The sequence below is a fragment of the Tiliqua scincoides genome, chromosome 1 (genome assembly GCF_035046505.1).
Source record: "Tiliqua scincoides isolate rTilSci1 chromosome 1, rTilSci1.hap2, whole genome shotgun sequence".
NCBI classification, from domain to species: Eukaryota; Metazoa; Chordata; class Lepidosauria; order Squamata; family Scincidae; genus Tiliqua; species Tiliqua scincoides.
The window spans coordinates 14,679,393-14,703,012 of NC_089821.1; the positions used below are offsets into that span (position 1 = coordinate 14,679,393).

General features: G+C 45.6%; 1 protein-coding gene across 1 annotated transcript in view; it reads left to right on the plus strand.

The window, feature by feature from the left end:
- ITPKA (inositol-trisphosphate 3-kinase A) overlaps positions 1-23,305 on the plus strand; it is a 69,276-nt gene extending 45,971 nt beyond the window's left edge. The window contains exons 2-7 of the mRNA XM_066613258.1: positions 12,675-12,771; positions 16,022-16,235; positions 17,390-17,594; positions 20,506-20,607; positions 22,153-22,224; positions 23,102-23,305. Coding sequence (XP_066469355.1) covers positions 12,675-12,771; positions 16,022-16,235; positions 17,390-17,594; positions 20,506-20,607; positions 22,153-22,224; positions 23,102-23,305 — 894 coding nt within the window. The remainder of the gene's footprint in view (positions 1-12,674; positions 12,772-16,021; positions 16,236-17,389; positions 17,595-20,505; positions 20,608-22,152; positions 22,225-23,101) is intronic.
- The last annotated feature ends 315 nt before the right edge of the window (positions 23,306-23,620 follow it).

The window sequence follows — 23,620 nt, forward strand, 5'->3', positions numbered from 1 at the left end:
AGAGAAGGTGGAGTACCTCAAGACATGAGGGATGCAAACATCATCACGCTGTACAAGAACAAAGGTGACAGGGGTGACTGCAACAACTACCGCGGCATCTCTCTCCTTAGCGTTGTAGGAAAGCTGTTTGCCCGAGTTGTACTAAAGAGGCTCCAGGTACTTGCAGAGAGCGTCTATCCAGAATCGCAGTGTGGATTCCGAGCCAACAGGTCCACCACTGATATGGTATTCTCCCTTAGACAACTGCAGGAGAAATGCAGGGAACAACGACAGCCACTCTTTATAGCCTTCATAGATCTCACAAAGGCTTTCGACCTGGTCAGCAGAGACGGCCTCTTCAAGATTCTCCCCAAGATTGGATGTCCACCCAGGCTCCTCAGCATCATCGGATCTTTCCACGAGGACATGAAGGGCACTGTTGTCTTCGATGGCTCCACATCAGACCCTTTTGACATCCGAAGCGGAGTGAAGCAGGGCTGTGTTCTTGCACCAACCTTGTTTGGGATTTTCTTCGCTGTCCTGCTGAAGCAGGCCTTTGGAACTGCAACAGAAGGCATCTATCTCCGGACCAGATCAGACGGAAAGCTCTTCAACCTCTCCAGACTGAGAGCAAAATCCAAAGTCCAGCTGAAATGTCTGCGTGACTTCCTCTTTGCCGACGATGCAGCTGTCACTACCCACTCTGCCAAAGATCTCCAGCAGCTCATGGATCGTTTTAGCAAGGCCTGCCAAGATTTTGGACTGACAATCAGCCTGAAGAAAACACAGGTCATGGTTCAGGATGTGGACTCACCTCCCTGCATTACAATCTCTGAGCATGAACTGGAGGTTGTCCATGACTTTGTGTACCTTGGCTCAACGATCTCCGACACACATTCTCTCGATACCGAGCTAAACAAGCGCATCGGTAAAGCAGCTACCACGTTTTCCAGACTCACAAAGAGAGTCTGGTCCAACAAGAGGCTGACGGAACATACCAAGATCCAGGTCTACAGAGCTTGCGTCCTGAGTACACTTCTGTACTGCAGCGAGTCATGGACTCTTCGCTCACAACAGGAGAGGAAACTGAGCGCTTTCCACATGCGCTGCCTCCGACGCATCCTCGGTATCACCTGGCAGGACAAAGTTCCAAACAACACAGTCCTGGAATGTGCTGGAATCCCTAGCATGTATTCACTGCTGAAACAGAGACGCCTGCGTTGGCTTGGTCATGTCGTGAGAATGGATGATGGCCGGATCCCAAAGGATCTCCTCTATGGAGAACTCGTGCAAGGAAAGCGCCCTACAGGTAGACCACAGCTGCGATACAAGGACATCTGCAAGAGGGATCTGAAGGCCTTAGGGATGGACCTCAACAAGTGGGAAACCCTGGCCTCTGAGCGGCCCGCTTGGAGGCAGGCTGTGCAGCATGGCCTTTTCCAGTTTGAAGAGACACTTTGCCAACAGTCTGAGGCTAAGAGGCAAAGAAGGAAGGCCCATAGCCAGGGAGACAGACCAGGGACAGACTGCACTTGCTCCCGGTGTGGAAGGGATTGTCACTCCCGGATTGGCCTTTTCAGCCACACTAGACGCTGTGCCAGAACCACCTTTCAGAGCGCGATACCATAGTCTTTCGAGACTGAAGGTTGCCAATACAATACAATGCAATAGTGTCTCTGGAGCCCCGAAATCTTTTGTTTATTTCAGGAAAATTGGCAGAAAGTTCATATTTGTGGCTAAAGTTTTGCATTTTCAGTATCTTTTGTGGTATTGAATAACCAGATAAAAATGGGAAAGAGCCCCTGCAGATGAATAAGAAAAATGAGCAAGATTATGGCAGAACAGAGTGACCAGAAGCAAACTGAAATGCAACCTAAGGTTCTTTGTAAGGTATGTGATAGCTTTGGGGCTCCTGGTTCATATCTGCAGATACCAGCTTTTACTATAGTACAATGATGATAATGAAACTTTCAGTGGATTGTTAAAATGGAAATAATTCTCCTGTGTCATATGGGCTTCAGAAATCTCAAAAACACCTGGGGAATTTTTCCTCATTGTTGGTGGATTTAAAAAAGAGAGAAACTCTAAATCTTGGAAATAACACACAGAATTAAAAACGGTTTCTAACTGCAAACTTCAGGAAGCCCCTTGGACATGTTCTGAAGTTGGCATTCAGGTATTCCTCTTCACCTTGCCCAAATAAAAGCCATATGTGCACACCACCTTCCTCTCCTGTTAACTCCTGTGAAAAGTGCCTTGTACATAACTTAAATTTAAAAATATTTCTTCAATGCCTTAGCAGGCAAGCATTTTTCTGTATTTTTACAGGTGGTGTATAATTTTTGTTTGGTTTTATAACAAAATGAACCTATGCTTTAACAGCACATACCAACATATGTCTACTTAGAAGGAAGTCCCACTGTGTTCAGTGGAGTGTGCTCCCTAGTAAACAGGCTTAGGATTGCAGCCTTTGTGTACTTCTGCTGCAGAATAGGATTGACTAGAAGGGCTAAAGAAATGGAGGGTTTTTCTCTTTGTTTGATATCAGGACAAATTTTCTTTAATACATTGATTAATATTCACATAAAGCATATCCTGTGTGCAGTCTAGTCTCAGTCTCTTAGGGCCCAATTATAATGCTCCTAGCACCAGTGCTGGATGCTGTAAACCTGTCATAAAGTTCATTAGTGCGCCTGGTGAGTAGGGAGCACTGGTGTTGGGCCCGCACGAGTCAGGCGCTGGGCCCAGCGTAGGCAGCAGGAGGGCATGCTGCCACTGGGGGTAAATGAAACCACCAGACAGCGGTGCAGTCTCTGGGAGGGGGGGGTGGAGGAAGGTCAGAACAAAGGTGGGGCAGGGGGAGAAACCAGGGCGGGAGTGGTTGGGACCTGCAGGACCCTATACCACCAGCTCCTGAACTCTGTGTCAGAGTTAAGCACAGACTTGAGAAGGCCCATTGTGGGACTTAGGGCTTTTCCTGGTGGAAGGGAACAAAAATCTCCTTCACCCGAGGAGACTTCCTGCTGGGAGTGGCTGCAGATGTAGTGTTAGCCACTTTGGTGCCACTGCGCCAGCGGGTGCTGGGAAGCCTAGGATTGGGTTGTTACTCTCCTGCAGATGATTGTTTTACATCAGATGAGTGGGTTCCAAACTGGGATACGTGTACCCCAGGGGTACTTGCCAGGACCTTTGGGGTTTCTTGAAAAAGAATTGAATAATGGTGGAAAAAGGCTTGCAGGGCTAGCAAGGCAGGGAGGAAGGCTGCGAAAGCCCCACCAACTGCTAGTTTGGGGTCATTAAATTGTATATTATCCGAAATGGATAAGTAGTTGAAAACATACATTTGAAATAACAGCAAATATATTAATACAAACACTTTGCTAGTAGGAGGGCTACAATTCATGAAAATGGGCTGTCAAAGTGAAAAAACTCTCAGAGCCACTGCATTAGGTCTTACAAAAAAGTGCATTGGCACTTTTAAATAAAATCATAAGAACTTAAGAACAGCCCCACTGGATCAGGCCATAGGCCCATCTAGTCCAGCTTCCTGTATCTCACAGCGGCCCACCAAATGCCCCAGGAAGCACACCAGATAACAAGAGACCTGCATCCTGGTGCCCTCGCTTGCATTGGCATTCTGACATAGCCCATTTCTAAAATCAGGAGGTTGCACATGCACATCATGGCTTGTAACTCATAATGGATTTTTCCTCCAGAAACTTGTCCAATCCCCTTTTAAAGGTATCCAGGCCAGATGCCGTCACCACATCCTGTGGCAAGGAGTTCCACAGACCAACCACACGCTCTGTAAAGAAATATTTTCTTTTGTCTGTCCTAACTCTTCCAACACTCAATTTTAGCGGATGTCCCCTGGTTCTGGTGTTATGTGAGACTGTAAAGAGCATCTCTCTAGCCACTCTGTCCATCCCCTGCATAATTTTGTATGTCTCAATCATGTCCCCCCTCAGGCGTCTCTTTTCTAGGTTGAAGAGGCCCAAATGCCATAGCCTTTCCTCATAAGGAAGGTGCCCCAGCCCCATAATCATCTTAGTCGCTCTCTTTTGCACCTTTTCCATTTCCACTATGTCTTTTTTGAGATGCAGCGACCAGAACTGGACACAATACTCCAGGTGTGGCCTTACCATCGACTTGTACAACAGCATTATAATATTAGCCGTTTTGTTCTCAATACCTTTTCTAATGATCCCAAGCATAGAATTGGCCTTCTTTACTGCTACCGCACATTGGGTCGACACTTTCATTGACCTGTCCACCACCACCCCAAGATCTCTCTCCTGATCTGTCACAGACAGCTCAGTACCCATTAGCCTATATGTGAAGTTTTGATTTTTTGCCCCAATGTATATGACTTTACACTTACTTAAATTGAAACGCATCTGCCATTTTGCTGTCCATTCTGCCAGTTTGGAGAGATCCTTCTGGAGCTTCTCACAATCATGTCTGGTCTTCACCACTCTGAAAAGTTTGGTGTCATCTGCAAACATAGCCACCTCACTGCTCACCCCTGTCTCCAGGTCATTTATGAAGAGGTTGAAGAGCACTGGTCCCAGGACAGATCCTTGGGGCACACCACTTTTCACCTCTCTCCATTGTGAAAATTGCCCATTGACACCCACTTTCTGTTTCCTGTTCTTCAACCAGGTCTCGGTTCAGGAGAGGACTGCCCTCTAATTCCCAGACTGTGGAGTTTTTTCAGTAGCCTTTGGTGAGGGACCGTGTCGAACGCCTTCTGAAAGTCCAGATATATAATGCCCACGGGTTCTCCCACATCCACATGCCTGTTGACCTTTTCAAAGAATTCTGAAAGGTTTGTGAGGCAAGACTTACCCTTACAGAAGCCAGGCTGATTCTCCCTTAGCAAGGCCTGTTTGTCTATATGTTTTGAGATTCCATCTTTGATGAGGCATTCCACCATCTTACCTGGTATAGATGTTAGGCTGACCGGCCTATAGTTTCCTGGGTCCCCCCTCTTTCCCTTTTTAAAGATAGGCGTGACATTTGCTATCCTCCAATCTTCTGGCACCGTGGCCGTTTTGAGGGACAAGTTGCATATTTTAGTCAAGAGATCAGCAACTTCATTCTTTAATTCCTTAATGATCCTGCTTGCAGATACCCTTGTAGCGCAGCTGTGGTCTACCCGTAGGGCGCTTTTCCTGCTCAAGTTCTCCATAGAGGAGATCCTTTGGGATCCGACCATCCCCCTTTCTCACGACATGACCAAGCCAACGCCAATAATCTTTGTTTGAGCTGCAACACATATGCTAAGATATGTTTTGGTCATGAATAGAACAGCTCTAATTTTGCATGGGAAGGGACCTCCAGAACCCCCTCATAATTTTCTTACATTTTGTTGTGGCATATTAGTATAAATATTATATATTAGTATATATATATTAGTATAAAAGTAGTATCTTATTTGATTTAACATCAATCCATTGATATTCAGTGACATATCAATTGAGACTTTTTTTCCAGAAGTAATTGGGATTACAGTAGGAGATGCTCCTTACCAGAAAAGAAAAAGCATCAGTAGTTATTAAAATGCTGGCAGCAGGGCATGTGGGGTGGGGGGGGAGTGAGAGTTGTATTTCACTGGGGAAGGAAAACCTCGCAGCCTGTCATTCCTCTTCCTTCCTGCTTCGAATGCCTGAATGAGGCAAACAAGACACACCCCACTGCTCAATGCAGCCTGGTTCCAGCAGGGCACACTCAGACCAGTCACTTAGAGCAGAGCTCAGGTGTGCTTTCCAGGAGTCATTGCAAGAGCGCCTTGTTGATGACACGGATTGCGTGGTGTCATAAAAAAAAAGAACTTGTTTTGTTCTACTCCCAAGTAGGCCCCCTACCCACGATTAGCCAAGTGGGGCTTTTGATTTTGCTTCTGAAAGCTGTAGTATTTTTAGGACTAACAAAGCAGAATTGTATGAAGTCGAGCATTTCCATTTCTATGGTGCCAGGCCTTATTTCATGGGAAAGCTAAACTGTTTTTAATGTGACTCCTTGCTGAGTAATAGATTCAGAACAAATGGTGCTTGTGGAGTTTGTACTTTGATTTGAAAAGCAATAGCAGTGGACTTAGTACAAAAAAAGGAATGAGTGAATACCGGGGGGGGGGGTGTTGGAAACCTTCAGTCTTGAGAGACTATGGTATCGCGCTCTGAATGGTGGTTCTGGCACAGCGTCTAGTGTGGCTGAAAAGGCCGACTCGGGAGTGACAATCCCTTCCACACCGGGAGCAAGTGCAGTCTGTCCCTGGTCTGTCTCCCTGGCTATGGGCCTTCCTTCTTCGCCTCTGTCTGTTGGCAAAGTGTCTCTTCAAACTGGGAAAGGCCAGGCTGCACAGCCTGCCTCCAAGCGGGCCGCTCAGAGGCCAGGGTTTCCCATCTGTTGAGGTTCATTCCTAAGGCTTTCAGATCCCTCTTGCAGATATACTTGTAGCGCAGCTGTGGTCTACCCGTAGGGCACTTTCCCTGCACAAGTTCTCCGTAGAGGAGATCCTTTGGGATCCGACCATCACCCATTCTCACGACTTGACCAAGCCAACGCAGGCATCTGTTTCAGCAGTGTATACACACTGGGGATTCCAGCTCGTTCCAGGACTGTGTTGTTTAGAACTTTGTCCTGCCAGGTGATACTGAGGATGCTTTGGAGGCAGCACATGTGGAAAGCGTTCAGTTTCCTCTCCTGTTATGAGCGAAGAGTCCATGACTCACTGCAGCACAGAAGTGTACTCAGGACGCAAGCTCTGTACACCTGGATCTTGATATGTTCCATCAGCTTCTTGTTGGACCAGACTCTCTTTGTGAGTCTGGAAAACGTGGTAGCTACTTTGCCGATGCGTCCGTTTACCTCGGTATCGAGAGAGTGTTGGAGAACATTGAGCCAAGGTACACAAAGTTATGGACAACGTCCAGTTTGTGCACAGAGATTGCAATGCAGGGAGGTGAGTCCACATCCTGAACCATGACCTGTGTTTTCTTCAGGCTGATTGTCAGTCCAAAGTCTTGGCAGGCCTTGCTAAAACAGTTCATGAGCTGCTGGAGATCTTTGGCAGAGTGGGCGGTGACAGCTGCATCGTGGGCAAAGAGGAAGTCACGCAGACATTTCAGCTGGACTTTGGACTTTGCTCTCAGTCTGGAGAGGTTGAAGAGCTTTCTGTCTGATCTGGTCCTGAGATAGATGCCTTCTGTTGCAGTTCCAAAGGCCTGCTTCAGCAGGACAGTGAAGAAAATCCCAAACAAGGTTGGTGTGAGAACACAGCCCTGTTTCACTCTGCTTCGGATGTCAAAGGGGTCTGATGTGGAGCCATCAAAGATTACAGTGCCCTTCATGTCCTCGTGGAAGGACCTGATGATGCTGAGGAGCCTGGGTGGACATCCAATCTTGGGGAGTATCTTGAAGGGGCCGTCCCTGCTGACCAGGTCAAAAGCCTTTGTGAGATCTATGAAGGCTATAAAGAGTGGCTGTCATTCTCTGCATTTCTCCTGCAGCTGTCTAAGGGAGAATACCATCTCGGTGGTGGACCTGTTGGCTCAGAATCCGCACTGCAATTTTGGATAGACGCTCTCTGCAAGTACCTGGAGCCTCTTCAGTGCAACTTGGGCAAACAGCTTTCCTACAATGCTAAGGAGAGAGATGCTGCGGTAGTTATTGCAGTCACCCCTGTCGCCTTTTGTTCTTGTACAGTGTGATGATGTTTGCATCCCTCATGTCCTGTGGTACTCCACCTTCTCTCCAGCAGAGGCAGAGGATTTCATGCAACTCAGTGGCGATGATCTCTTTGCAGCACTTTAGGACCTCAGCAGGGATGCTGTCTTTCCCAGGTGCCTTGGCAGAGGCAAGAGAGTCCAGGGCCACGTGAAGTTCTGCTAGGGTTGGTTCACTGTCAAGCTTCTCCAACACAGTCAGGCGCTCAATGTTGTTCAGTGCTTCCTCGGTTACTGCATTTTCTCAGGAATACAGTTCAGAGTAGTGCTGCACCCAGAGTTCCATCTGCTACGCCCAGTCCTGGATGACCTCGCCTGTGGCAGACTTCAGAGCGGCTGTTTTCTTCTGTGTTGGACCTAGGGCCAGCTTGATACCGTCATACATCCCCTTGATGTTGCCTGTGTCAGCTGCTATCTGTATCTGGGAACGGAGTTGGAGCCAGTAATTGTTAGCACATCTCCTGGCAGTCTGCTGGACTTTGCTGCGAGCAGCTCAGAGGACCTGCAGGTTGCGCTCACTGGGACAGGTTTTGTATGCTGCTAGAGCGCTCCTCTTTTCCTCAATGACTGGTGTCAGCTCCTCAGAATGGGATTCAAATTCTTGTTGGTCTTCTTGCCGAATATGGACACGGCGTTGTTGTAAACGGCATTTTTGAAAGGTTCCCATCTGTTGGATGCATCTGCATCGGCCGGGCCTGAAAGGGATTCCTCAAGTGCTCGTGCAAATTCCTCCACTTTTCCCTGGTCCCGGGTCTTGCTGGTGTCAATGCGAGGTCTTCCTTCCTTTTTCGTGTGATACAGTCGCTTAGTTTGCAGTTTCACTCTGCTGTACACCAGGGAGTGGTCAGTGTCGCAGGCAGCACCCTGATAGCTGCGTGTGATCTTGATGCTGGGAAGGCTGGAGCGTCTGGTGAGAATCAGGTCGAGCTGGTGCCAGTGCTTTGATCTTGGGTGTCTCCAAGAGACTCTGTGTTGGGGTTTCATGTTGAAGATGTTTCATGTTGGGGTTTCAAGTTGCTGATGCAGAGACCGTGGTGACAGCAAAGCTCTAGCAGGCGTTGGCCATTTTCGTTCAGGGTAAAAGCAAGATAATAGGGTGCATATAGCTGTAGGGCAGTGGTTCCCAACCTTTAGGGGACTGTGGACCATTGAGGCAAAAATTAGAATCACAGTGGGCCACATGCAACCACCCAACCCCTGCACACAAAAAATACAATTAAATTTGTAATAATTAGAGATTTATTATTTATAGAGATGATTTGTGGGTTGCTGCTTTCGTTGCTAGTTTCGTTGCTTTTGTGACTGCAGGTGGCCCATTCTACACCCTCTGGGCATCAGTGGAAGAGCGAGAAACTGAAAGTGATTAAAGGCAACCTTTTTTTCCTCCTCCTCCTCACTAGGACCACTTTTCAAGGGCTCACGGACCACATGTGGTCCATGGTCCACAGGTTGTGAACCATGTTACAAGGTTACAGAGTCTCAAGTTAATAATTAATCTCTTAAGACATCATTTTCCTCCTAACTGCTGTACTAAGTTGCTGTACTTAACCGTTATGAGCCTTTTATGCTGCTGTTTCTTATATCAGTAAGCTATTATTTTTTCTTTAGCATCCATAGGTTTTATTTAATCGTCTGGCATTTCGATGTGCATGCTGCTGCTTCTTGCTGGGAGGTCCTTGGGCAAATTGTCATGTTGCCCTGGGTGCACCATGAAGAGGCTAGTCTGCATCACACCCCGGCATCCATAGATGTAATTGTAGTACTCTGAAAGCCCACCAATCTCATCTGTCTTATTGTTACTCCACAGTGGCTTAGACAGGTGCCTTCCTTCCATGATGGTGGTGATGCTGACTTACCCCAAGTAGGCATCTTTTTTTGGCTTGCCCCAGGGTATTGGGATAGTTATTTTGTTAACACACACAAGTGCTTGTGTTTTTATTCAGGTTCTTGTGCAATACCAACATCAGAAGCAAAGGGGGAAAATCTATCAGTGTGTATTTGCTGTAATAAATCAGAATTGAGTCTCCCTGTTCAGAGACAGAATGTCTCATTATAGGATGCTAGTTTTAGTTGCAAAGGACAGCTGTCACCTTTTGCCTATCTTCTGAGTGACTAAGTGGCTCTTGTTGAAGTGCTTGATAAGATGGACTTGATCCAGCAAATCTAACTGTGTAAGTAGAGTTGTTTGGCGGCATGGCACATTCAACACAAATTGAGCTATAGCGTATAGCAGAGATTTGCAGTCAGTGAGCCGCAGCACATTGATGTCCTGCAAATGATTGGCAGGTGCGCCATAGGAATTTGGGGGAGGTCATCTATTGGTAGGGCCATTGGGGGGTTGTGGGCTCCCCGCTAGCAGCACAGTGTGCCTTGTCAAAAAACCGATGGTGTGCCTTGACAATTTTGGCACTTTTCTGCCTGCCCTGAGATGGAAAAGATTGAAAATGGCTGGTATTATCAACTGCACTCAGAGTACTTATAAAAGTGGAAGGAATAAAAGTGGAGAATGGCTGGCAATTAATTCAGACTGTAACGACAAATGTCTTTCCCCTTTTGTTTCTTGCTATCATAATAGCACTTTGTGGGCTTGTGTAGGCTTGTACTATTGTGCAAGAGAGCTCAGAGAGGGGGGGAAAATCCAGCATGATTGTGCTCAGTACACTAGCAGCAATTTTCTTTGAAAAAGACGCAGGGGTCATGGAAATTAACTAGAGTATGCTAGGCAGGAGGACGCCTCCCCCACTCCTAATAATGGTTTTTTTTAAATCTCGTCATTTTAGGATAGTCAGCTTCAGTCCATATTTTCTTACACATTTTTAACCTGTAATTAGTTTAAGTGAAAAAGTATGATTAGTAGCACTGAGAGATCTTGGCAGAAAATCATGTCTCTTTTCCCCCATTCCTTTGCACTGTCAAATATATTTTCTGAAAGCTTGCAGCGTGTAGTGCTTTTGGAATGGAAACAGAGCAGTACCCAGCAAGAGCAATCCCCAAACAGAATTGGGTTTTAGTGCAGGGACCAAGCGTACAAGGAAGTCTATAGGTTCCTGCAGGGTGTGGGATGAGGATAAGAAGAGCTCACTTAAAAATGGGGCAATCCATGTAGAACCTGCATGCATTTTTCTGTTGTGGGTCCTTAGGGTGGCAGCCTATACTTGAGCATTAACACAGACATAGCTTAATCAGTGCTAATCTTTGCTAATGGTCTTCACCCCTTGGTTCAGTGCTCTCTGAGCATGCAGAGCACTTCACATGTACTGTCTTCTCTTGGTGCTGTCCTTACAACAACTTTGTGAAGCGAGTAGTAGTATTCTCCTCTATCTTGCCACTGCAGCAGAGAGACTTGTCAGAGCCCACCTGGTGAGAGTTCCTGGCAGAGATGAGGTTCCAACAGGGGAAGTCCTGATTTTCAGCTCAGTCTCTTAGCTGGTGATGTGTGTGAGAGGCTGGAATTACTGTGGAGTGCTTTTTATCTTAGCAAAATATTTGTATAGTGTTTCTTATGCACATTTGTGTAGGCTTGTCAGATTGTTCCTTTCCAGTTATGGCTGCAGAACAGGGTTCCCTGAGAAGCATTGGGGCTAGTCAGTCATGGGGCGGGGGGAGGAATGCTTTGGTGTAACAGTACTTTATAACTAAAAATTTCCAATCAACCCAGTTTCTGTTTTAGAGAACAAGTGAGGTAGAGGGGTGTGTGTGTGTGTGTGTGTGTGTGTGTGTCTTTAAAGGTCAATTTGTTATGTTGACATGGCAGCTGTTCTGTTTCCCCTTCTGCCTACAGAAGTATATTCAGAGATGTCACAGCTGAACCAGAAAGGTGTTAGCAAGGTGACACTATAGTAGCACACCCTGTTTGTTTAGAATGTTAAGTGTGGTGGATGGAAAAGGAAATAATGACTCCTATCTAACACAAAACATACAGCTTTCTTCATTGTTCATTGAGAGTCAAATAGCACATTATGACAAACTGAGCAGTTCATATTTTTTACGAAGGCAGCTACAGGTAGCCCGAAGGTCCAAACCACAGTGCATGAGCTGTGGGTGGGTAGAGGATGTTACTTTTTCTTTATGGTGTTTTCTCACCAAAAAAATCTCTCCCAAACTATTACCATTGAATTGGTTGTTTGCAGCAAATGGACACTCTGTGTGTGTGTGTGTGTGTGTGTGTGTGTGTGTGAGAGAGAGAGAGAGAGAGAGAGAGAGAGATCTTTATTAAGCAAAAGAATAAAAAAATTAGGTTTCTGTATTTTTAATCTGGTCTTGGACATGTTACTCTGGATCTTTGAGATGCTGTAGTGTGCTGGGCCTGGAAATGTCCAAATAAAATCTAACTTTCTGGAGCACGCAGTTTCTTGGGTTTGATAAAAGTCTAACACACGTTAGCTTTTGACCAACATTCCTTTTAAACGAATTGCGTAATGCAGCGTTTTTCAAACTGTGGGTCGGGTGAGCCAATTTCAGCTGGGTTGCGTAGCACCTAGCTCAGCTGCCGTTGAAAATACGGAGCTGAAAATACAGGGTACAGAGCTGCTGGGCAGGGCGAGCTCCTGGTGGGAGAGAAGCGTTCTGCTTTGCTCTGAATAGGTGGGAAAATGGGGTGCTGGAAAGGGAGGGCTGCGTGTTTGGAGAAGGCTCTAAGTCTGTGTTCTGCTTTGACTTCCAAGCAGAAACATTTGAATTCCAAACTATGCAAAATGACAGCATGAGTGCTGTGTAATGGGAACTTGGCTGATTGTGGCTTAGGTCTGAAGCCTAAATTGATGATCTCATGTCCAGCCACGACATCACTTCCAGGTTAATAGTGTCACTTCCAGTAGATTGTCATTCTAAAAAGTGGGATCCAGTGCTAAAAAGTTTGAGAACCACTAGCATAATATTTGGATTATCAGTGTGGGGATTTGCAAATATTGGATTACTTGGTACAGTTGTATGCAGGGACACTAATGGTTTTTCCTTTCTGTATTGCAGAAAAAGGCATGGCAGACAATAAAAACAATTGTCAATTTGCCAGTCATCAGTCCCTTCAAGAAACGGTACTCCTGGGTGCAGCTGGCTGGTCACACAGGTGAGAAGAACCTTCTTGCTTTGCTTGGCATATTTATGAGCTGAAAATTTTGTAATTAAAAATTAACAAACATGGAAAGGGTCCTGGTGGTCATCTGATCCAGCCCACTGCACTCATAAAGAGACAGTCCTCTTGACCCCAGCACACTAAAGAGATGTTCTTTGGAGAATTAGCAAGAACACCAGAGGTCCTGTATTTTCTGCCAGACTTTAAATATGCCATCCTCTGGACCCTTGGAAATAGGTGTTGTGGTGTATTTAAATCAGCAAATTAATAAGAAGTTCTGTCTATCAGGTGACTGAATAAGTCAATTTGTCTTGTAGGCAGATGGTTGTGAGTTGCCTGTGACCCTGGGGGCATTTCAGTATGATTTGTGAGCTCCCTGGAGAGTTCTGAAAATACCAGTTTTCCTATCAAAGTGTGTTTCTGTCCTTCATTAATGCAAAGAAAAGATTGAATGTCTGCATTCACTATTTTGACAGATTCAGTAGCCTGAAAGTTTGGAATAATTGCTAGCATGTTGTTTAAAGACCTAACGTGCAGTGCTTGTCCCTTCTGTGATTTGCAGAAGATGCACCATGAATTTGAATGTATCAGTGGCAGTACTAAAAATGTTTTCCTGGCTGGGTAGAAAATTTGGCATCCAAATCAAGGCTCATCCACCATACCACGAGCCAGAGAGCTCCTATTTTCCGGCAAGTTTACTTAAGTATATGCAAATACGAACATCATCAGTGGTCTCCGAGCTTTAATGAGTACACACACAGCCTACTTTGATGAGTACACACACAGCCTACGTGTTCTTACATGGAAGTTCCTTTTATCCTGAAGCCTCATGAGGAAATTAGCCTAGAGACCATTGATGAGGCCATTGCTGGAATGTGATGAAAATGCAGGTCTCCCAAAGAACTTGGGGTTTGGCAGGGCAGGCAGTGAAGGGCTGCTTCAACTTGTTATGTTTAATTTAGTGGGTGTAGAGATGACTGGACTGTCCTGGTCAAGTGCCTATTACTGGCTTGCTGTGATTTATCAGGGCGGTTTAGTCCTTCTGTAATAACTGTCTGACTGAGATAAGAAAAAGGCATAAGTCAACAGTATTACATGCTGAGTTCAGAGGAGGAGGACGGCCGTCTCTTTTTTAAAACTATATGTGTGGCTACAGTTGGTTGTGCCCGAGAGAACGCCATAAATTCCAACACTGGCTGCAGAAAATTCTGAGGTTGCAGCTAATTTGTAGTGCATGGCTTCTGTGTAAGGTACAGGTGGACCCCCCCCCCCCCCAAATGGAACTATGTGGCATGACATAGTTTCAGGCAATATGGACAAATAGGTAACTTGGGTAGAAAAAATATTCCTTGGTGTTGCAGTCATCTTTACAATTCAGGAAGGGGCTTCTTCTGGGCATTTGTTTGCCTCCTGTCTCCCCTTGTTTGACATGTGACTTATTCTTGATGCCTGATTATTGAGACGTACAAAACTATGAGGGAGACGGATAGAGGGATGTTCTTTTCCTTCTCACACAACACCAAGCAGAAGCAGGGGGCATCCACTGTTGAGACTTCACTTTACCCAGCGTGTAATTAACCTGTGGAACTCATTGCCACAGGGTGTGGTGATAGCATCTGACTAGATGCCTTTAAAGGGGGTTTGGACAGATTTCTGGAAGAAAAGTCCATCACAGGTTACAAGCCATGATGGGTAAATGCAGCCTCCTGGTTTTAGAAGTAGGCTTCCTCAGAATGCCGGGTGCAAGGGAGTGGCAACAGGATGCAGGTCTCTTGTGTGCTCCCTGAGGCATCTGATGGGCCACTATGAGATACGGGAGGCTGGACTAGATGGGCCTTTGGCCTGATCCTGCAGGCCTCTTATGTTCTTGTGCCTTTTAAACTTCAGTTGGCATCCCTCAGTCTCAGAAGACTATGGTATCGCGCTCTGAATGGTGGTTCTGGAACAGAGTGTCCTCTCCAGTGCGCGAAGCCTGGGTAAAGTAGGTATGGAGGATAGGCTGTTACCCATGCAGCAAATCCCCCCTCTCCACGTCGCTGGAATGGTCCAATGGAAAGGCAGAAGCCAATACTGTTGGTTCCAGCGACGAACGTGACTTTGTTCAGCCATGAACTGTCTCAGGGACTCGGGCTCCGGATTTTGCCTCGAGGTTGACTCCTGAAGCCTTTTCCATAACTGGATGTAGCCACAAGGCAGTGGAGGTTTGGGATCAGAGTTTTCCTTCTCTCAGATGAGCTGCCGTCCCAGGCTAAGGAGTCCCATCTACCTGGTGGCTGTTTAGTCGCCTCTTACGACAAGTACAGCCAAACTGAGGGCCTATTCTTAGCCCCCAGGGTTAAAAGGTATGCCTTTTTAAACTGGGAGTAGTAAATCAGCAGAGCTGTGGAATTCTAAGGGTGTTGTAGTACCTGGAGAAGAAAGATCCTATGCATAGTCCAAATGTGTGACTTGGCTTCTCATCTTAGCTTGAGAGTTTATTATCGCTGACTGATCAGCAGGTACATAGAACAGAACATGGTGATAGCATTGTGTAGATTTAATCATATAATCCAGCCGCCCAAAGTAATGACATGGTTTGCCCTGTTGCTCCTAATTGCAAAGCCAGTTATCTAGTAATCTAGAATAAATAAATATTTGTTAAAATTATAAACCCCCTGTGTCCGCAGACCCCATGGCAATTAATAACTTTTCAGTAAAAACCATAATAAAACCTTTCACTCATTCCATAAAAAGTACACAGACCAAGATCCACATTAGTCTTGCCCATAAACATCAGGCCCAATGGATGGTCTGTTGTAAAAACAGTGGCCAGGGTGGAGGGAGTTTGGAACTGCAGTGGGAGGTTGGAGAGTTGTAAGTCTTTCCAGTGCTGCAGTTTCACTCTCAATCGTGCACCTCCACACACTGTTTTTAAACAGAAGAAATGCTTATATTAAAAGCCAAATGGAAGCCTTTTCTGTTTAAAATAGTGGGAGTGAAATTGCAGTAGTCCTAAAGCTTCCCAGTTCCCACCCCCACTTCATGCACTGTTTTGTATCTTGGGCCACTATTAAAAGAAACAAATAGTGCATCAGACCATGTGGGTTACAACCACAAACAACAAAACTAACATAAATATAAAATATATATATATATGCCAGCAGAACAGGCTTACTTATTGTTAGTGACAATATAGCAGGGCAAGCAGTTGCATTTGTGTTTATTTACTATAATTAGTAAATGTACTATTTACTGTCTGCCACAGGAAGCTTCAAGGCAGCCGATGGTGGGACAATTCTGAAGCGCTACTCTGAGAACGAGGAGAGGTGCTTTCAGCTGCTGATGAAAGATCCCTTGCGCTCCTGTGTCCCTGTCTTTCATGGGGTGGTGGAGAGAGACGGCGAGTCATATATGCAGCTTGATGACCTTCTGGCTAACTTTGAAGGGCCTTGTGTGATGGACTGTAAGATGGGAATCAGGTGGGAGACCTTTAACAACATCTACGCAATTGTTGCCTCTTCGTGGGCTGCTTGATTCGATGAAACAGGAGCCTGCTACTGCCTTTTTGGTATAATAAACAGGATAAGCCTGTAGGAAAAAACAAAATATAGCAGAGTTCCTGTTTCAGTGGTGTCTGGACACTTAGACAGTATCTGTGATATATCAACAGTTTGAGAATTTAAGTTGCACATGATCTGGGAAGTTTCCTGCCTGGTACTTGCCTGTCTCCCTAGTCAGCTCTCCATCAGCCCAGCACTCTCCGCTTGCTTACTTATAGAACCCTCATCACTGAAAGTTCAGAGCTAAAAGAACAAATAAGATTACTTTGTTTAACAGGACGGCCTGTGCCTCTTTTTGATGCATAGCTACGGCGGGGGGGGGGGAAGGTGGCATGGTAACTATTGCAGGAACCCCAATATGCCATTGCCCCTCCCACTCACCACCAGAACCATTCTGGACAGCAGGGGCGAGTGGGAAGGCTGTTGTGGCACCTGCAATACTTACCGCAGCCCCCCCCATAGCCATGCTACTGCAGTGAACACTTGATTTAATGGAATGGAAAGGGTGTCCATTAATATAGAAAATCCATTAAGTCTGAAAACTCCTCCATTAACCCTACCTTAGAAAGCTCAATTGTACCTCAGCCCTACTCTGCTCTAGGAATATCTTGGTGGAAAATGGAGCTTCTTTAGAAAGCAACAATGGAGCTTTCTAAAGGAAGTAATGGTTGGGGGGGAGGCAGGCAGGCTTACCTACCTTCCAGGGCTGGTGCTGGACCTGCTGTCCCCATTTCACCTTCAAGCATGGCACTCTAGGGATGGAGACGGTACCATGCCACTTCCTGCGGAACTCTGTATTCCTAGAGTGGCCTTAGGAATGCGTCTCCATTCTTAGAGCCCCCTGTTGTAGCACTTCTAGCAACAGCCCTGGCGGGTAGGTAAACCTGATCCCTGTACTTTCTGCCCCTTAACTACCTTTGGCATTGCTGAGGAAACACAGGGTTTAACAGGTTTCTGGGACCTTCAAAAAAGTCTGTCATTTCCAAAGTCAACTGAACTGAACTTCTGTAAATTGAGAGTTTGCTGTACCTGAAAATTACTGAAAAGTACTTAATGTTGGGTTATTTTTGCAGGACGTACCTGGAGGAGGAATTGATTAAAGCTCGGGAGAAGCCAAAGCTGCGCAAGGACATGTACAAGAAAATGATTGATGTGGATCCTCTGGCACCCACTGCTGAAGAAAACACGCAACACGCAGTGACCAAACCTCGGTATATGCAATGGAGGGAGACCATCAGCTCCAGTGCTACCTTGGGTTTCAGAATCGAGGGAATTAAGGTGGGGCATCTTCCACTCCTTAGAATTTCCTATTTGCAGTATCCCCGCATAGGTGTGGGAACCTTCCATTGTAACGAGACTTCCTTGTCTCACTTGAAAAATCCCTTCACACACATACATGTTTCGAGAGAGCAGCAGAAAAAACTGAGCAAGAGTGAAACTTGGCCACCCATCTTCTGACAGAGACTTGTATCAATGGAAACCTTTTAAAGGTTGGGGACAACACTGTGTTGGCATAGCCTCCACCAATCACTGACTAAGGAGTGATGCTTCTGAGGAAAGTGCCCCATATGTCTAAACCCTGGGGGTCACTTGGGTGTCTTCGTATTGATGTGGGAAAGCTCCTCTGTGATCTGCATCTGCTTGAAGGAGGCAGCGTCGCCAGGAGTGGTGATGGCGTCTGGCCTGGACGCCCTTAAAAGGGGATTGGACAAGTTTCTGGAGGAAAAATCCATTACTAGTTACAAGCCATGATGTGTATGCGCAACCTCCTGATTTTAGAAATGGGCTATGTCAGAATGCCAGACGCAAGGGAGAGCACCAGAATGAGGTCTCTTGTTATCTGGTGAGCTCCCTGGGGCATTTGGTGGGCCGCTATGAGATACAGGAAGCTGGACTAGATGGGCCTATGACCTGATCCAGTGGGGCTGTTCTTATGTTCTTATGAGGCAGCCAGCGTGCATGGCATTTATTCTGCTGCTGCATTTTTTTGTGGTACATGAACAGAATCACCTTCTAAAAAGGTTTTTTTTAATGCTGTAGGTAATGTCAGACATTGATGTTGGCCTGACACCAAATAAAATGCACAAAAATGAGCTGGATGCTTTCAGATGGAGCCTTTACATGAATCTTATGCTGGTGTCACACAGAACCAGTGTACCATCTGGCAGCAGACTGAAAGGCATGCTAGAGAACATCACTTCAGAGTTCTCCTAGATTTATCTGCCCACGATTTGTACTGCAGTTGCATAACTTTCTCATATCTTGTCAGACACGTACTTAGTAGCTGAGACTGGCCCACTCGTTTGATGCCAAGTGGTTGTTGCTGCAGGAGAGAAACCTGTAAAATGGGAGGGTGTTGGCTGTAGGCTTGTCAGGCAATTACTGTAGTTGATACTGGTTAAAGAAGGTGTATAGATGTGGACATGCCTGGGACCTTGGACAAACCAGAGCTGAATTTTATATAGCTTGAATTGGGCACTTTGCATCATGAAAAGGCAGAAGCATGATTTCACAACACTTCTATTAGGTCATTATAAATATATCCCACTCCCTCCTCACCCCCACCCATAAAATTCAAATCACTTTCAATGACAGATTCTTTCACCATGTACTTGTATGTGGGCCAAATGCCTCCATTCCTGCTCAAAGGGGCTAATTTAAATTGGAAAAACAGCACTGGGAGAGGCAGGGCTAAATCTTGCTACCCGTTTCATGATTGCTTTTAAGCGCTGCCCCCCCCAACCTGTAAGATATCCAGTTGCAAATCCTCTGACTTCTCATTATGTTGGACTGTGATTTAATTTGCCCAAACCTTTAACTAATTTTCTGCTCCTTGGTGTTAGGGGGTTTTGCTCACAGTACTGGGCTTCAGTTCTGGAATTTTAGACTGTCAGTTTGTGTGTAGTTTTCAAGTGTTCTCTGAATTTTTATGTTGCAAATTAAAATATGCAGAGTTCATGGACACAGACTCTTGACAGAGTGATATAAGAACAGCCCGGTTTTTCCAAACATTTCAAGCTTTAAAACAGATCTAGCTATTTAGTCTGCAGTTAGGCCTTGGCTAATGTGATAAAAGGGTACAAGGCTAATGTGACAAGGGTCAATTACCTCACCCACAGCTTTCCCCCCCAAAAGTGGGTCCTCGCAAGTTGCAAAATGTGCTGTGAGATGGCAAATATGGCTCTGTGACTTCCCACTGACATGTTCATGACCATCAGTTGTTGGTGAAACTAAGAGCCTAACCAGCCCTAGCACCAACACTAGGTGTTGCATAAGGCACATCTGTAGCGCCCAGGGAGGAGGGGCCGCTGGCACTGGGGCAGTGCCAGTTGCACTGGGCTTCAGTACTGTGTGGCTGGCCGGCACTCCTCTAGCACTGGCCAACAGTAAGATCCCTTAGGGCAGGGGGGATGGAACGAAGTGGAGGGAGGGGAGGATTTGGTCTGGTAGGGGGGCGGAGATGATGGCAGTCTTTGCCACAGAATCCTAACCTCCCTCCCAACCTGCGCAGCCCGACACAGGCCCCCTTGGGCCTCCTTGCTCAAAAGTGGCCGCAGATCTGAGGAGACCCATTGGTGCCAATAGCTGCCTTACCTGGGAAGGGAGCAAATGCTCTTGGCACTAGCCTGGCACCCCTGTCATCCATTGGCAACCATTTTGATGTTGCTGGACCCAAGGGTGCCACTGCGCTTAGGATTGGGCTACTCACCTGCCCTCCTGTATTCTTGCCATGATTTGGTAATTGCTTTTGTATCTGCCAAAAATAAAAAAGGGAATAAAGTATCCAGTGCTGCTGATGGGCCTCTCTCTGAGAATACTGCTGCTGTTGCTGCCATCTCTGTGTCATTACAGAGAAGCAGAGCTGGCCATAAATTCAGCCTAGCATGCTGAATGAAGAAGCTTCCAAAGTGAAACTCAAACTTTGATTTAGGCCCAGTATGTTTTGCGTAGGATGCCTTGTCTACAGAGGCAACTGAACCAGTTTCATTCAGATCAATGACCAATTATGTCTGCTATAATCAAGTGAAGCTGGGCTCTGTTTTCCTTGAAGTTAAATTGTCCACCTCCAGGTGTGCTGGGTCTTAATAAACCATATTCATCTTCCTGGCTTCCTCTTGCCTTCCTTTCCTCCTTTTCTCTACCTGTATAATGAGTGGATTCTCCTTCCTTTGTTTTTAAATACTTACAGAAGGCTGATGGGACTTGCAACACCAACTTCAAGACAACCAAGACACAGGAGCAAGTTTTTCAGGTTTTTGTGGAATTCATTAAGGGAGATACAGAGATACTGGTAAGCAGTGATTCTTGAAATCAAAACCTTTGCATTAGTCCTTCTGCATGTGCTTTCTTGTACTTTCTTAAGTCATATGTTGCGTGCCACTTCCTCACAAATGCAAGTATCCTTCTCTGTGCTGATTAAGACCAGGCTCTTGCCATGTGCCAGGATTTCATGCTAGCACCAAGTACTGTATGTCCAGGATCAGCAGTTTGAGTTCTTGTTGTTAAGTTATTTATAATCCCTTATTATGATTGTAAGATCAGGGCTTAAAAGCGTGCGGGCAAAGCCTGGTAGGGGCTCTGTAGGATTTCCGTTAACCAGAGGGTGGGATTTCAGTTCTCACTCTTCCCTACAGCAAGCAGAGGAATGATTTATGCAAGCTAAATGGTCAGGCAAATGTGCTTAATTTGCACAATTCATGTGTTGAAAAATGTTTGACCCAGAATTCACGTTAGCTTAGTTTATAATTTTTATTAGGGAAAAGTATACACAGCTTGATTGAAGAATGTTCCACCCATTACATGATAAACGTATTCCTTGGAAGACATGGGTATGTGGCAGGGAGCCCCAATTAAATGCTCTCTGATACAATTACATATCATTGTATGTGACTTTCAGTACACACTTATATCCTTCCCATGTTGTGGGTGTAGCATACGTACATGCTAAAAGGGTACTGTCTGAAGTAGCTCCAAGATTTCTTTATCTTAGTTACCAAGTCAGTACCATTTGTCGTTGCTAGCACTAATATACCTATACAGGTCGAGTGGCAGCTGGATGCCAGTTATAACTACAGCAAGCAGCTAGTATGGTGGGGGAGAACTTTAAAATGTGATGTGGGAAAGCCTTCTCCCTCATAGAAAAGAGAGCTCTGAAATCCCAAGGGGAAAATATCCTCCATGTGTAGGCTCTCTGTATGTTTAGAAGAGCAGGAAGATCTTCAATGAACAGGAATATCCAGAGGTGGGATTTATCTTGTGGCTCTGCAGTCCGAGTGTAATTGATCTTGTGATTTAGACCTTTCAAAGGAGGTGGATGCTGTTCTTTAATATGTCCCTGTGATGTGTAAATCATGCCTGAATCACTGATCAGCTCTGAGCATGGTTTTGGATTCCCATATCAGGATTCTTAGAAACCAGAAAACCCCTGTTGCTTCTCAGGCTTTGTCTGAAGAGAGAGAACCTTTGTGGCAGGTGCAGGATTCTGTCTTTTTTCCCCCACTCACAAAAGTTGTGTTAGGTTTGCTTCGATTGTGTCACGGCCATATGGAGACTTGCTTCATTCTATGCTCTGTTTCTCTTTCCTTCTCCAAACCGATCAGTTGAAATCTGCCTTCAGAGTGGAAATAACAAGTGCCAGTCTTCCGAAATGACAGGCTCTGGTACTGTGGGGCATTATATCTTTGCAAGATGTGCATTGCATTTTAAAGATATTAATAGGGCATAACGTGCCAGAATTTTGTTCTGTGAAACTCCATTTTGGTTTTTTCCTTCAGTTATTTCCCACTGGTTAATATGACAGTAACATATAATAATTCAGCCCTCCTTTTTTTAACAGAAAAAATATTTGAAGCGCCTGTATGAAATTCACGGTGTCCTGGAGTCTTCTGACTTCTTTAAACGCCATGAGGTGAGTTGAGGGTGATGGCTGTATAGTCAGAACAATACCAGATCATGCATCCTCATAAATTACCTCCAATAGGATTTAGAGAATATTACCAAAGTTATGGCAAATAAAGTGCAGGATGCTTGGGATGAACCCAGAGGTCATTTGGTCTCAACTCGCTTCTCAAAAGCAAGTTCTCGCTTGATGAATTTTCCCATATCGAAATTATGGGGTGTCCTCACCGGAGTTTAGGAGGGACATGCTGAGGTGCTCTGTGCGACAAGTCCTGCCATGTGAAACAGCCCTGTGAGTAAGCAGGAGATGAACTGTATGGGCGAGATCACAAGTGTTCATCACTGACATCATCAAGTGTTGAGTTTTATGTGTGAATGAACTGTCACAGATCAAAGCTTCACAACACCACTAATGCAGTGCTTTTTAGTGGAGTTGGTTTATGCATGCAGTTGCTACTCACTCAGCAAGTGTTAAGCAATCAGCTGATGTGCATGCATGTGACTCAACCTCCAAGTGAAAATGTTCCATTTTTCTGGGCTTGAGACTGAACCTAGTGAGTGCCTGACATCTATGGTGGGAGCATAATATGTAAATTTTTATATGCAAGAATTTGAATAGCTTCTCTGTCAACCCATAATCTCCTAGACCTAGTAAGCAAGGGCTTTTTTTAGCAGAGATTTAGATGCAGAAAATATGTGGATCGGTTCTAGGGCATCTGTCACACTGAGAGTGACCCTGAGACCTAGCATACTTGCATTACAAGGAACCACTGGCATGTTGGCTCCGAGTTTTGTGTGGGATGGAGCTTGAAGAAACAAGCCTTTACACTTGACAGCAGGTTTCAGGGTCTTTCCAAAACAGCCATTTGTCTCTCTCGTCTCTGCAGGTGATTGGAAGTTCGCTGCTGTTTGTGCATGATGATAGTGGCCGTGCTAATGTGTGGCTCATCGATTTTGGAAAGACTACCCTTCTCCCAGATGGGCAGACTCTGGATCATAGGATCCCTTGGCAAGAAGGCAATCGGGAGGACGGATACTTATTCGGACTGGACAATTTGATTGATATCTTAGACAGTATCTTGGAAAGATGAGAATAGACTGTCCCAAGGTGTCTATGGAATTATTCCATAATGTTTAATAACCTTTCCTGAATTAATCTCTCAGTTGGAGGGAAACCTTTTAAACTCTTGTAAGTCCCTGAGGACATTGGATAATATTGGGTTGCTTGTAAAAGAGATGGAAATTCAGAACCAGCCTGTGCCAGTCTTCTGGGAACCCAAGCAAACTGGGGTCAGCTGTCAGACTTCCTGGACATTTGGACATTGGATCAAGACAACTGTTTACTGGTAACCCAAGTAATTCTGCCTTGCACTTTAGTGAACCAGAGTAAAAGCTTCGCTGCTTGG